The sequence below is a fragment of the Periplaneta americana genome, chromosome 4 (genome assembly GCF_040183065.1).
Source record: "Periplaneta americana isolate PAMFEO1 chromosome 4, P.americana_PAMFEO1_priV1, whole genome shotgun sequence".
NCBI lineage: Eukaryota > Metazoa > Arthropoda > Insecta > Blattodea > Blattidae > Periplaneta > Periplaneta americana.
The window spans coordinates 166,276,789-166,292,554 of NC_091120.1; the positions used below are offsets into that span (position 1 = coordinate 166,276,789).

Here is a 15,766-nt window from a genome sequence, read left to right on the forward strand (position 1 = left end):
CTCTGCTGGAGTACGCTCATAGAGGAAGAAGAGATTTGGGAAGACCAAGATTACGGTGGGGTTAATAGGCACTAACACAAGCCATGAATGTTGATGATTATGTTTGTACCAGTATCTTCTGACGTCCAAAGATTATATTCATAGATTAGCCCATTTACTAGACAGTTTTTCTTTTTGTAGCACACAAAGTCTGCAGTTGGAGTGCGAAATTTTTTAGATTTTATATAACATTCTAGATGTAGTAACCCAAAGCTTGGACTGGGTCCATCATTAGGTGAAATAAAATGGAAACAGTCTGTTCAACCCGTTACCAAGATCTATTCTATTAGAAATTGGTATATTATACAGTGGTGAGGAGGCACAGGATAATGGGCAAATGAGTTGACATTAGTTATTTAGAATCATTGGTTTGAGGACCACGAAAGTATGTAAAAAAAAAAGGAGTTGTATTAAATGAAGACCTTCTTCTTCTGCTGCTGCAAGCATCCTCCAGAGCATCATTTACACACAATCCTCAGTGCACCATGTTCAGCTCTTAGCATCTCAAAATGGTATTATATCTCTTGCCGGACATTTTTCAGAATATCATGAATCAGTGTCTATATCAGAACAGTTATCCGGTGCAAACAGTTGCAATTTTATGAACAGGAGTTCTGTATATCCTTCAGATACCCCTAGAGGAAGAAATCTAAGAATGTGATATCTGGTGATCATGTGGGCCAGACGATTGGTCCATCATGACCAAACCAACTGCCAGGAAATTTCTCATCAAGAAACTTTCTAACAAATAGACCAGTGAATAGAACACATCATCTTAATGAAAAATTACCGATGGTTCTATTAATTCTTCCACTTTGAGTAAGGGATACAATTGTAGTATGTTAAGGTAAATCTCTGAAGTTATTCTGTTTTCATCTTGTTTTCTTCTAATCCAAATTTCTCTTCCATGAACCAGTGCAGGAGTTGCAAATATATTGTTGGTAATGAACTTAATATTAATTTTAAAACGGAAATGTATTATTTTGCAACCATTTACCCTAACTACGAGTGACTAGTACCCTTTTTACTCTACTTTCCCTTCAAAATGTGTGTTAATATCTACAACTACCTCAGACCAAGAAGCTCATAACTAATGTTAGGTTATGTTGTGAGAAACGTGGTCATATTCGTACCTGGGATTGTAGGGACTGGAGTATGAGATGAAATAAGCCTATACATTTTCTTATAAAATGTATTTGTCAGTCAATAAACAACTGTGCAATGCATCTTAGATAACAAGGCGTTTAAATTAGTCACAATCAAAATCAGGACGAACTTCCAACGGTAGTAGCTTTGAAGAACACAACACCTGGAAAAGATAAATATAATTTTAAAATTACAATAGAAAATTGTCCTTTGTAAAATTAAGATTAGATTATAAATTACAACAATTGCAGATTAGTTTGGAGTTAGACATATTAAACATCAAGAAAATGTGACGTAAAAATAAATTTCGAGAGTTTTACAAGAACAAATTTTCAGCATTTCTTATACCAAAAATCAAATTTATTGCTTTCTTTACGTCATAACTCTGATGTTCATAACCAAGTCAAACATTTAAGTATCTTAACAGAAGAATAACGTCAGAACATTATGTTGATTCTTTTTCTATTAATGTGTCCATGACAATTAATTTACTAACAGGTCTGAAGTGTTTGGTTCCTAAAGAATTTCTTTAAAAATCGTACTACTGATATGCATTTTTTTATATTATAATTGCACATGTGTCTCCTCTGATTGAAGCTCTGGCTGATATGTACATCTATTCTGGGTGTCAGGTAGCCATAGTAACAAAAAAGTTATGTGGCGCCTGAGTTTTTTTATTGATAATCTATTTTGAATCTAGCGTACACTACTTTTAACACTTGAATATAATTGATTAACTAGCGGACTTACTCGTGTTAATTATGTAAGATTTGTGCGGCTTACAGCTGTTTCAGTGCTTCACGCACCATCCTCAGAGCCTACTAGATCTCGGCATCATCTCGAACTTATCTGCCTGTTATGTGGGTGTGTTTGATTGTTGAAAGGTGTTGAAGAGTGGAGTCAAATAGTGTGTGTGTACTGAAATTCTCAACACACAGATCAATTTCAGTACACACACACACTATTTGACTCTATTCTTCAACACCTTTCAACAATCAAACACACCCACATAACAGGCAGAGAAGTTCGAGATGATGCCGAGATCTAGTAGGCTCTGAGGATGGTGCGTGAAGCACTGAAACAGCTGTAAGCCGCACAGATCTTACATAATTAACACGAGTAAGTCCGCTAGTTAATCAATTAATTTTTTTATTGAATTCAAAATTTTTCAAGACTTCAATTTCTTTTATGTCACTATGACTAATACATTATGTTAATAATGTAGGAAGAAATGACAGTCTAATACATACCATTGGATTTAATATAAATATATTAATAAGAGTTAAAGGGTTTGAGTTAAGACTTCTGTTGTTTCTGGAAATCACGTTACTTTTGATGGGACATACGAATATATTAATGAAGCATAATGCTTGGTTTGTGATTTAAATTGATTTAACAAATGTGTTTGTTTTGGGGGCATATGTGTTAATAAGAATCAGAATGCTTGGTTTATGATCCACCTTTTTTTTTAATTTTTTTTTGTGGATTATTTATTAATAGACTAGGTTCGTGGTATGTTGCAGTATTGAGATAAAATCCATTGAATTAGCTTACCTGTAGGATTTACCCTTACATTCAGCTGAGAGTCTGGCAGTAGCACTTCAACTTCGCCTGGCACATACAGATCCTGTAACACAAAAGTTCAGACTTTCGTATTACATTTATTAGGCTTGCACATTATTATTATTATTATTATTATTATTATTATTATTATTATAAAATGCATCTAGAGTGTTAGTTGGGAGGCCGGAGAGAAAAAGACCTTTGAGGAGGCCGAGACGTAGATGGGAGGATAATATCAAAATGGATTTGAGGGAGGTGGGATATGATGGTAGAGACTGGATTAATCTTGCTCAGGATAGGGACTGATGGCGAGTTTATGTGAGGGCAGCAATGAACCTCCAGGTTCCTTAAAAACCGTAAGTAAGTATTATTATTTTTATTATTAGCTGTCAAACTTAGAGTGACCAGACGTCCTCTTTTGTCCGGACACGTCCTCCTTTTTAGGCATTCGTCCGGGGTCCAGGAGGATTTTTAAAAAATCAAGAAATGTCCTCCTTTTCGTAACTTGTATGCCTGATATTTTGAAATTATATGATTTGACGCCTTTTTCAAGTAATTTGCCTGTAGGTCGCAGCAGTATCGACGGAATATATTCTTTGCCAACGATCATAATTCTCTTTGTTCACAAAGTAATATCAAATTCAAATTTTGTGCGGTCTTTTTATGTATTTTGATAATAATTATAGTTTCCTTGGCTTTCATATGTAGTTAACTGTAAAATCATTTCATATTATTAAGTTTTATTATAAATATGCTGTAATAAGATAGATATTGACATAATTTTAAGTATAATATAGGCCTAAGCCTAAATGTAGATAGATATTTTCTGTTCTGTTTAATAATTATAGTTCCCTTGACTTTAAATGTAGCTAACTGTAAATCATTATTATCAAGTTTTATCATAATTATTTTGGAATATTAGCATACTTTTAAGTATGATATAAGCCTAAATGTGTAATTACTGTAAATATTTTGTAAGAAAATAGGTGTTGACGTAATTTATAGTGTAATACAGGCCTAAGCCTAAATCTAAGTACGTATTTTCTGTCCTCTTTTTTCGAACAGTCCTCCTTTTTAAAGCTTTGTGTTCTCTTTTCTGTCGATGTGAATTTGGTCATCCTACACAAACTCATATATAATTTTCTGACATTGTCAAAATCTTAAAATGATAAATTAGCAGACTAATGTTAAAGTACTGGAACTTCCCAATCTCAATAAATATCTGAAGAGTTCGCGGGAAAAACGATGAATGTCACATTTCTGTTAAGGATTTGATAATGATCTAATTGAGTTTATAACTTACTGCAAGATGTAGTGCTGTTTCTATAGAAAATAAAGGAAAGGATTACTGCATTCGTGGTGATAATTCTCCTTTTTATCATTTTTCTTAAGAACAACATTAAATTTCGTAGTGATCCATTGAATTAGATAATGACATCAACGTTAACAAAACTGTGACATTCATCGTTTTTCCCGCGAACTCTTCATTTATTTCAATTCACTTTAATTTAATAAAAAGAACACGTTAATTTACATATTGAGGGGAGCTTTAAAACCAATGTTAATTGCATTTTAGGTTTCACTCCCCCACCACCATCTCAACTCCCCTTTGAAATTTCAAATGGCACCTGTATATTTTGATACCGGTACTTACTTTTTAAATATAGGGGTGTCATTTCAATTTCAAAGGGAGTGGGGGTGGAGGGTTTAGACCTAAAATGTAATTAACACTGGTTTTAAACTCTCCCCTCAATATATAAACTGATGTGTATTTTGTTTAAATTAAATTTAATTGAAATAAATAGTTACTTAAACTGAGAAGTTTTGAAATGAAAGCCCAGTACTGGTACTGAGAATATAATTACGTTTATCAAGTTCAACTGCTTTACAACTACATAAGGCACATTTTAATGTTCAAATATACTCCAGATATATGCCTTACCTCAAACACGTATCCATTTGGATTTGTGAGTCCTATGTCCTTCAGGGTAACAGTCTTCGGGTAAGGGTATCCATCTGTGCGATGGCTGACAATTGCCACAGCAAATGAAAAATTTGCGTCTACTACAGGGGAGATGGGACGAGTCCAGACTTCGATGTCCGATTCCTGAAACGTGTTAGGTTTTAACAGTCACATTTATTTGCTCGTTAGACTGGCCTTTAAAGATACATGGACGAAGGAACAGATATGGAAGTAAAATTTCGAGATAGTCTTGATGATGTTTACAGCACAAGGTGCATACTAGTACCACAGTCTAGTATATACAGTCGCGAAGCTCAATACGTAGTAAATATGCAAACATTAGATAGTTGCTCACCACTAGGATCGCTAATATCGCCTCATTACAGGCAATGCAAAATAGTACCGTCACAGTCTATTGTTTCTAGCACCCTCAAAACTCAAGCTTCGTGACTGTATACAGGGTGTTTCAAAATTACGGGGCATAATTTCAGGTATTTATTTCCCACATGTAGACAATCAAAATAGTTCATTACAACATGTGTCCGGAAATGCTTTATTTCCGAGTTACGGCCTTCACAACATTGAAATTCACCGGAACGTTTTTCTTTCCGCAGGTCGTTGCCGTCAAAGGAGACATTAAGAGGGCACTCTGACAGTTCATTCCGAGGCGAAGGTTACATTCAGTGTTGTGTAGGCGTTAGACTGTGCGACATGTATTCAAATCAAGAGCTGGCAGAGATACACTTCATGTACGGTAAGGCAGACGGCAATGCTGCACTGGCTCGTCGTTTGTACCAGGAGAGGTACCCACAGCGACAATGTCCAGATCGGAAGATATTTGTACGTCTCCATTACCGTCTGTGCGAGTATGGAAAATTTAACTCTCCTGGTTTGGGAAGGGGACGACCAAGAAGTACAGGAGGAGATTCTGGAGGCTGTGAACATGACTCCTTCTATCAGCACATGAAGGGTAGCGTTGCAAGTCAGTGTTCCTCATACGACTGTCTGGAGACTGTTGAAAGAGTATCAATTGTATCCTTATCATTTGCAACGTGTTCGCAGGTCAATGAGACATCGATGTGAGGTCTGTATTCAAGCAGGAGGTGGACATTTTGAACATCTTCTGTAATAACAACGACCTGCAGAAAGAAAAACGTTCTGATGAATTTCAATGTTGTGAAGGCCATAACTCGGAAATGAAGCATTTCCGGACACATGTTGTAATGAACTATTTTGATTGTCTACATGTGGGAAATACATACCTGAAATTATGCCCCATATTTTTTAAACACCCTGTATAGTAGACTGTGCTAGTACATTCCCTGTCCGTGTAATACTGGAACCGGACTGACTTTAGAAGAGCAACACGCCACGCAGATGACAGAGTTTGTGTCTTGCCATAATAGCTCAGTCGCTTGCAACGTCCGAGCGACATGCAAAAGATCATGGGTTCAGTTCCCATAGGCGACGAATTTTTTTTTTCTTAACATAAACTTGTTTTGGACAACTGCAACGGATGTTTCAGTTAGTTCAGTCATTCAGTAAACGAACATGGTAAGATAATCGAGATTCAGGCTTCGGTCTCTAGGCACAGAAACGCATGAAGTTCAGAATGCACGGACGATAGTGTTCTGTTGGTCGAGTGGAGTGGGAAATGAAGAGCGCCATTACTTCGTGTCTCAACATGTAAACAGAACGTCACAGTACGGCACAAAATATATTTCACTCTGTACAGATGCAGTATATACAGTACATTCCTAGTGTAGACAATAAATGTCTACCATTAAAGTATTAACGTGAGTTGTAACCTTCAATCAGGTGTCCCTACGCCGAAGTCTGTTACACGTACCACGTACACGTACACGTACACGTACACACAACGGTAATGCACATTATGGAGCCCCTGTGCTGTTGCAGTCGGGTGACTGCACATGGATCATGACGTCATTTACAGTGGCGTAGTATGAAATTTTGAGCAGGGGAAGCTAACTCAAGTTGTCTTTCATGCAGTATGAGAAAACGTATTACAAAAATACAGTCTTAAAATAAATAGTAGTCAATGTCAAGTCAGCAGTCGAAGATTGGTTGGAACATCGTAAGTAACACCAATAAGGAATGACCTCAAATGGTACGTAATAAAATATGATTTCACGGTTTACACATATCTCTTAACAAATAGACACGTATAAGTATAACATTAGCTCACTCCCTGTCATACTTAGAGAAATCACAATATTAGTATCATTACGTAAGTATGCGTCTGTCTTTTGGTTGTGTCCTTCATTGACAGCAAGGGAGTCGGTCATTTGTTTTTTAAATCACACTTTTGTTCGTAAGTCAGTCTTGATAATACAATTGTCCTAAAAAAAATTCAAGCAAATTAGTGTCAGGAACTGTTATTTCGCTCATTATTTATTATATCAGCCACAATGCACACTAACACTTCAACTGAACACAACTCACGAAAAGGGATAACTCGGAAACTACTTATTTTAAATGTTAAAGCTAGCTTCTTTGCGAGCCTTGCGACTAGGGTAGCTTAGTTAGAAAGTGATGGAAAATCTGCGGAGTGGATTACACAGAAGAAACCGGTCTGCTTGGAAGCTGGTGTGTGCAGGCTTCTTGTTTACTGCTGCATCACAAATCATCCTGAGCTGCCGCATCACAATATTTAACGCGTAAATATAAATTCTAATAAATAATTTTGTCCATAAACTGCAGGTTTATTATGAAATTATTATTAACTGGGGAAGCTAAGCTTTTTAGCTTACATTGACGCTACGCCACTGGTCATTTATACTCCGTGTACTCTAAACCTCATAGTGGTTACTCCGTGTCCCTAGGCCGAAGCCTGATTATGACATTCCTCTCCAAGCATTCCAAGAGTGGTAAAAAATTATATTTCATTGCATATAAACTGCCTTTAAGCAATTACCTTGTTATTATTGCTATTAAATTCTAGTTGTACCGGTATTTTGTACATGAGTAGCTACTATTCCTGTTGTACACTGATTTACAGACACAGATACATGAATAGATGTAAACACGCAGTACTGGAGCATGCGTGGAGAGACCGCAGCATGAAGCTAGTATGATCAAGATACACCTAACTTGTATTCCAAGTAATCAAACACAGGACTCTAGTTATTATTAACTATAGTACCGTAAGAAGAAACTGTGCTGTTTACAGATGATCGGATATTATTAGTGATCAGTGGCATAGCCAGTGGGCGGGCCAGGAGGGCCCAGGCCCACCCAAAAAATATGCGAAATTTTGCGTTTTTTATGCAAAATACTAAAAATTAAAACTAAATCATGGAACCAGAGCAATAGTTACAGGCGATAGCATTAAGGTAAGAAGTAAAAAATGCGTGCATTTCTTCAAGAGCCAATTTACCTGTGTTGGGTTGGGCCTAAAAAATTGTCTGGCAGCGATAAAAAAAAGAAAGCTGTGGAGGCTACTGAATTGTTACATCAGCTAGAAAAATTTGACACCTTATTTTATTTAGTATGTTTAAACGATATTCTTGCTCTTGCAAATTCATTATCGGAAGCACCTCAGTCTCCAAAAATGGATATTAGTAAATGTTGGTCCTTCATTACGGCAAAGCTCTGAAACGAAGAAAAATTCGACAATCATGTCAAGCACAAGGCTTTGTAATCTAGCAATTCTGTCCATTGAGAGGGAGAAAAGTTGGAATTTGTTGAAGGATCCATCATCAGTAATCGACAGATTCGTTGCTAGGAAATATCGACAGCTCCAGTTCACTTTATGAAGCGTTTGTATAGGTATGTCTTGCATGACTGTTTATCATGATTTTCCATGTTATTAAATAAGACTTCCGAGAATGAGTTTCAAGAGAGTTGACGACAGCGGCATTCTCAGGAGATAGGTCAGGTACTTTCTAAACCCTGCATATCTGGCCCACCCAAAATAATTACTCTGGCTATGCCACTGTTAACGATTAACGAATATGATTTACAGAAAATACTACACTGCTTAAATAAGGTTGTTAAAGAACATGGAATGAAAATATCACCCGCAAAAACTAAAACAATAGCTTTTAAAGAAGGAAACCCAATCAGTTGAAAAATAATGTTGGACATAATCATTGAGGAAATATCGCAGTTCAAAGATTTAGGATACCTCGTACCAGGGAGAAATGGATATAACAGAAAAAATAAATAAATTGAGCAAATATCGAAGTTCAAAGATTTAAGATACCTCGTACCAGGGAGAAATGGATATAACAGAAAAAAATAAATAAATTGAGCAAATATCGCAGTTCAAAGATTTAGGATACCTCGTACCAGGGAGAAATGGATATAGCAGAAAAAATAAATAAATTGAGCAAATATCGCAGTTCAAAGATTTAGGATACCTCGTACCAGGGAGAAATGGATATAACAGAAAAAATAAATAAATTCAGCTACATCACAGGAACATTAAGACGAACACTTAAAAATAAAGCCTCTAAAGATTCCATAATAAACTATGAAGTTCGTGTTGTGATTGATTTCCTTCATGCAAACAAATCTAACCGATACACAAATTCGTAAACCTAATTCTAGAAACATGTCATTATTCCATGCTTACTCTGCTGATTCGACGGCCTTGGATACCCAACACGTCTTGGTTGACAGCGAGGATCTCTTTGTTCTGCAGGATGGCTTTAAATTCAGGTTTCACGTCTCTCAGCTCTGTTGACATGAGCAGGGGAGCAGCCAGGATCGCCCAGATCGCCATCTGTGTCTTGCTCTGGTCATAGCTCAGTCCATAGTTTCCAATGATAAGCTGCCATGAAAGAGATTTATCATTAGTAGTAGAGACAGACACTCTATTCGTATAAAAACTCTCCTCTGTAACTATGAGGAAAATGTCAATATTATGCATCTAATTTGTATTTTTTTGTATGGTATCCTGGAGCACCTTTATTCAAACGCAAATATTTTTCTTAAAAAGCATTCTTCATTATTACAATTTCCTGGAACTCTGCTCTATATTGCAAATGATAATATTCTAAAGGACATACTGGTAGACCTGTGATGTTGCAACGCCAGTGTTCCAATTGATAAAAATGTAGAGAAGTGGGAAATTTCTCGTTGACATATTAATTTTATTTTTTAAGTACAGTATTTGTACCAATTACAACATATTCGGTTTTAAAGTTTACGTTATAAAGTTATGAAACTATTACTTACATACTTACTGGCTTTTAAGGAACCCGGAAGTTCATTGCCGCCCTCACATAAGCCCGCCATTGGTCCTTATCCTGAGCAAGATTAATCCATTCTCTATCATCATATCCCACCTCCCTCAAATCCATTTTAATATTATCTTCCCGTCTACATCTCGGCCTCCCTAAAGGTCTTTTTCCCTCCGGCCTCCCAACTGACACTCTATATGCATTTCTGGATTCGCCCATATGTGCTACATGCCCTGCCCATCTCAAACGTCTCGATTTAATGTTCCTAATTATGTCAGGCGAAGAATACAATGTGTGCAGTTCTATGTTGTGTAACTTTCTCCATTCTCCTGTAACTTCATCCCTCTTAGCCCCAAATATTTTCCTAAGCACCAACACCCTTAACCTATGTTGCTCTCTCAAAGTGAGAGTCCAAGTTTCACAACCATAAAGAACAACCGGTAATATAACTGTTTTATAAATTCTAACTTTTAGATTTTTTGACAGCGGACTGGATGATAAAAGCTTCTCAACCGAATAATAACAGGCATTTCCCATATTTATTCTGTGTTTAATTTCCTCCCGAGTATCATTTATATTTGTTACTGTTGCTCCAAGATATTTGAACTTCTCCACCTCTTCAAAAGATAAATTTCCAATTTTTATATTTCCATTTCGTACAATATTTTGGCCACGAGACATAATCATATACTTTTGTCTTTTCGGGATTTACTTCCAAATCTATCTCTTTACTTGCTTCCAGTAAAATTCTCCTGTTTTCCCTATTCGTTTGTGGATTTTCTCCTAACATATTCACGTCATCCGCATCATCATCATCATCATCATCATCATCATCATCATCATCTTCATCTTCATCATCATCATCATCATCATCAGCAGCAGCAGCATTATTGTTGTTGTTAAATTTTATTTTAATTACTGTGGCACCTGACATTGTATTTTGAATTTCTGGTACCATGACAATTCTTTATGCTATGGTGCCTTGTGACTTATTAGTACTGGTAATACATAATTCACAAAACATTTACAAAATCGTATTATGAAAACAACAGCAACAAACGTTTATGAAACAATAAATGTATAGTATTCATGGCATAATCCTAAACAAAAAATACACTGTCTAAAATGTTTTAGTATACTATTTTTATATTAAAGAAAAACTTTTTTTAATGTTGAAATCCAGGTGATACTGTATTTACAGACGATATTCAGAATAAGCTTACTGTAGCAAATTCACTCTAGCGAAGAAAATGTTTTCACTGTCACACAGAAAATGAAAGTAAGTTTTCGGAAATGCAATTTAAGAAGAAATATTGCTGTTCAGGCCATGGTGTGGTACTAATAATATTAAACATAGTAATGTAAAATGCAAACAATAGATGGTTTTATATTTTAAAGTGCATTCAGGAAACACTAGAAATCTGTAGTTCAAACGACAGTACTACCAAGCTTTGGTGTGGTTCTGGCTGTATGAGGACAGTACGGTGCACTGCTTTACCAGTACATGCTGCTCATACCCATTGTCGATGTTGCAGTTAACCTCGCAGTTTACAAACCCCAAATGCGCTCTCTAATGATAATATATGATTGAAAGAATTTTAGTTTTATCCTTTAAATGTGCAGAAATTTTGATCTGAACAAGTGTAACTTTTTGATCTGAAAAGGAATTTTTCAATGTTACATTCATTCAGATCAAATTTCTGCATATAGGACAACTAAAATTCTTTTAATCATATACAGTAAAACCTCGATAAGACGCGCCTGCTTATTATGCTATCCCGTGTAATACGCTTATTTAGTCCCATCCCTGGACATTTCATATATAACGCCTTTATAAAAACCCCGTTTGTTGCGCTCAAGTCCCGCATAATACGCTGATTTTGTGGAATATTTTCGATGTAATTTTCAGCAATGTACTGTAACAGCAATGAAACATCTTGGTCATTGAACTCACTGGTGCCATTGACCTGAAAAGTATTGGTATTCGACTCTTTACCTGCGCATTTAAACCTTCATACTTCATACCTTAGTATACCCCACCCTCTTGTTACAGTCTCTTATTCGACTCCTTATCTGTGGTTAAAGCCTACATACAGTTACAATACCTCACCCTCTTGCTAACCCTCTCTCTCAAACAGCATTCCTCACTCAGCCGTAATAAAATTTTGGAAACTTTTGCAGGGCAGTTTGTTGTCCTTTAGTGTATTGAAGTGTCTGTGAATGTGATTACAATGAGTGTTAAACGAAAAGTGCTTTCTGTGTCGAAAAAACTGGAAATCTTACGAAAGTACGATGAGAACAGTACTCTTAATCAGAAACAACTCTCTGACTAATTAGGAATCGCATCATCGACATTAAGAACAATAATAAAAAATCGCGACTCAATCACTACAGCTGCGATGTAGGGAGGATGTAATCGCAGGAAACTGAAGTGTGGTAAACATGAGGACTTGGAGTAACCTACACGCACACGGCAAACAACTATGAATGACTTTTTTTTTTTCAAAAGAATTAAGTATCCAGTATATATTGTAAATGTCTTTGACGTACAGTACAGTAATTACATAATGGAGTAATACTGTATTATCTTTCATGAATCATGGATTTCAACAAAGACAAATGCTAATAGATACTGTATATAAGTCAAAATTAGTATACCCACCTAATACGCGGTCCCAGTTAATACACGGTTCACATGGTCCCTTGAACAGTGTCTTATCGGGGTTTTACTGTATTATCATAATACATTGCTCTCTTAAATTGACTGAGAATATTGGGAATTCAATCAATGGTTTTCCCTAAACACGCCATAAAAATTTTCATATAAAATAATTTTTATGTCGAAAAGAAAGCAAAAACAAGCAAAATTGTATTAAACTGTTTTGTTTGAAATATCGCAAAGAATAAATTAATGACATTACTTACGGCACACTCTTTATGTATACACATGTCAGTCACATGTGGAACGTTCTAGTTTCAATTTAGAACTGCAAAGAGTGGTTGGCATAGCCTATAACATTAAATTTACCTATATTTTTAAGTACTTTCAGTAATCCAGCACCCTACTGTGCAAGGAATGGCCGAACTAACAAGAGTCTTATTTAAATTTATCCAAATACAGTCTTTTCCACCAAAATTCTACTTCGGCCCATCAAGATTTGAACTGATTCTCTGATGTAAAACTCTGTCATCACAATCTTTTAGTTAAAATTGTGGCAAACTTGAAATGTGAAGCAGCAGTGTCTGTGAATATGATTTCTATCTCTTCTGCTATGAGAAGCTATACGCTGACATTCGAAAACACAGTCAGTGTTGATCATTTCCTTATTTTGCTCAGCAGTGGCTGCTCATAATCTGATTAGTTTCGAATGAACTCACCATGTCAGGATCGTTCCAGTGGCCTGGACCGGCATGCTGCGCTATCTTATCTTGATTCGTCGCGAAAAAATTCATGATGTCCTCCACATCTGCCCAGGCATCACCGATATCTCCATAATTACGCCACAAGTTGCAAGTTTTCTTCAGAGCTTCAAAATCTGGCTGCAACAGTAATATTTCAATTAGCAGTAATCTTTGCTTTAACACATATCTCAATACATATCCACAAAAAGCACTCACCTCCTATGAGATTCATCATAACGGAAGAGATACTTAAGAAATGTCTAAAATTTTATTACTCAGATATGTTTTCTATATTATAAGTTTATAACCATTGTCATGCATTAATTATATACCGGTATTTAATGTAATTATTAAAGAGCTTAATGCAATATATTATGTACCAGTACTGAAATTGCAGACAGATATAACGTTAGACTTGGCACATTTTTTGGGAGTGCTGTTCTGAACATTTCTACAACCATCGTTCACAGTATCTTGATTAAAAAAAGACAAATTATAAATGTATAATAGCGAGGTATGGATTACAGATAAAGGATGAGATAAAATCACACGTAGTTATGCCACTTATATGGGCCCATTATGCTACTTCAAATTTGATGTGAATCAGAAATGAGGGGCTTAGAACAAAAAGCAGGTAAGTGACATTATTAAAAAAATGAGGTAGGTGCGTGTTGTGATAGCCCAATAGGAGGTTTCTTTGAGATAAAATCAGGTAAGTGATCACACTGTGCAGTGCTGCTATATGGGCATCATTTTACCAAACTAGTGTATAATATTTCATTGCATGTAGAACTTTAACTGTAATTTCCTCAAAACTAGGTTTCCTTCACTTACCGGTACCTGCTTTTTGTTCTAAGCCCCTCAAATGGATATAAGATTTTGACTTGTGTCCTTTATCAGAGATAGAATTTTTTACGTACTGTAAATCTACATGGGATTCTCAGATTTACTTCTTTTCTGAAGGAAACCATGCTAAGGATTTTTATTTCCCTTAAAATCTATCGCCCTTGGCTAGGATTGAACTGCGAACTCGGATCTAAGGTAAGCATGGTTACTACTTAGACTACCACGGACAACAAAAAAATATAGAGTGAATATGAACTGTAGCAACGAACTTTATGAAGTGATTCCTGTCAGGGAAAGGAACAAAAATGTTCATGTGAACATATGTCCGAAAATCCCTTTGTTCCATACTAGATGTTTTTCAATGTTGACAGTCACCAGCATCTCAACATCTTCCCTGGCAGATGGATCGGAAAGAAGGTCTTGTAACATGGCCTAATCGATCACCGGACTTAAACCATTTGATTTTTAACTGTGGCGGCACCTAAAAAGTGTCGCGTATGCTGAGTCAGTTTTTGATGTGCAGACACTTGAACAACGTGTCAGTGCCGCCTCTGACACTATTCAGTTACAGGCAGGAGCATTCGAATGGGTGCATCAATCTATGATACAACATGTGAGTGCTTGCATTGAAGCTCGTGATGGACACTTTGAACATCTACTCTAAATTTGTCAAAAATGAAATGGCTAGTGTCGTGTAATGAAATGTAATTATGCTGTATTCCAGACATATGTTCACATGAACTTTTTTGTTCCTTTTTCTGTCAGGAATTAATTCCTGAAGTTTGCCCCTATGCTGGTTGTTATTTTCCTCATATATAATTAAATGAATAAATGGCAAACGTTTAGGGGCTCTTCTAATAAGACTGAAGAAGCTGTTACAATGTCACTTGATTTCAGATTTAAAGCAACGAAACATCTCAGAACAAAAATGGTTTGGAAGAAAGAACAATATTCTTCTTAGCTATTATTACCACCACCACCACCACCATAATTTATTTTTACGGCATTTAACCTTCTCAGAATCTAGCCTTTTTTGACGATTTCAACCTTATCCTAATCACATATGATCGACCATTCCCATGTTATGAAATGGCAACACAAAATGAGACCACCACCAGAGCCTCCATTGTCGAAAAGGTATTTTTTGGTAACGACCGCTAGATGGAAGTACAGTTACTTCATGCAAATTCCATAAGAGTTATAACGTGACTTCTTCTGCAGTCGCTAGATGGCAGCATAGTGAAACTGACAAAAGTTGTTGCCTTTAAAGTCCATCAGGCTCATCAATGTATTATATGTGTGATCACTGATGCTAGCTAGGAAGAGGGAAGACTTCTTGACTTAGCTATCGCGATTGGGACCCTTATTTAAGATTTTAAGGCAAAATAAACAACAAATTGACAATGAACAAATATTCATATCTGATGCAATATTCAAACCCAAAAGACTATATCTTCTCTCCAACAATAAAGCTGTACCTGTACTTCAAGTTTTAAATTTAGGTTCGGTATAATGGCATAAAAGCTTTATTGTTATGCTGACATTTCTAACCTCAACATTACAAAATCTGGGCAAAGCACCGCTTCAAGTTATCAATCGA

The 15,766-nt window shown here is 36.1% G+C and overlaps 1 protein-coding gene across 1 annotated transcript in view; it reads right to left on the bottom strand.

Moving 5' to 3' along the window:
• Window positions 1-1,213: 1,213 nt before the first annotated feature.
• LOC138698397 (alpha-N-acetylgalactosaminidase-like) overlaps window positions 1,214-15,766 on the bottom strand; it is a 33,160-nt gene continuing 18,607 nt past the window's right edge. The window contains exons 6-10 of the mRNA XM_069824271.1: window positions 13,297-13,458; window positions 9,309-9,506; window positions 4,691-4,855; window positions 2,740-2,812; window positions 1,214-1,348 (exon numbers count right to left, since the gene is read on the bottom strand). Coding sequence (XP_069680372.1) covers window positions 1,305-1,348; window positions 2,740-2,812; window positions 4,691-4,855; window positions 9,309-9,506; window positions 13,297-13,458 — 642 coding nt within the window. The 3' untranslated portion in view covers window positions 1,214-1,304. The remainder of the gene's footprint in view (window positions 1,349-2,739; window positions 2,813-4,690; window positions 4,856-9,308; window positions 9,507-13,296; window positions 13,459-15,766) is intronic.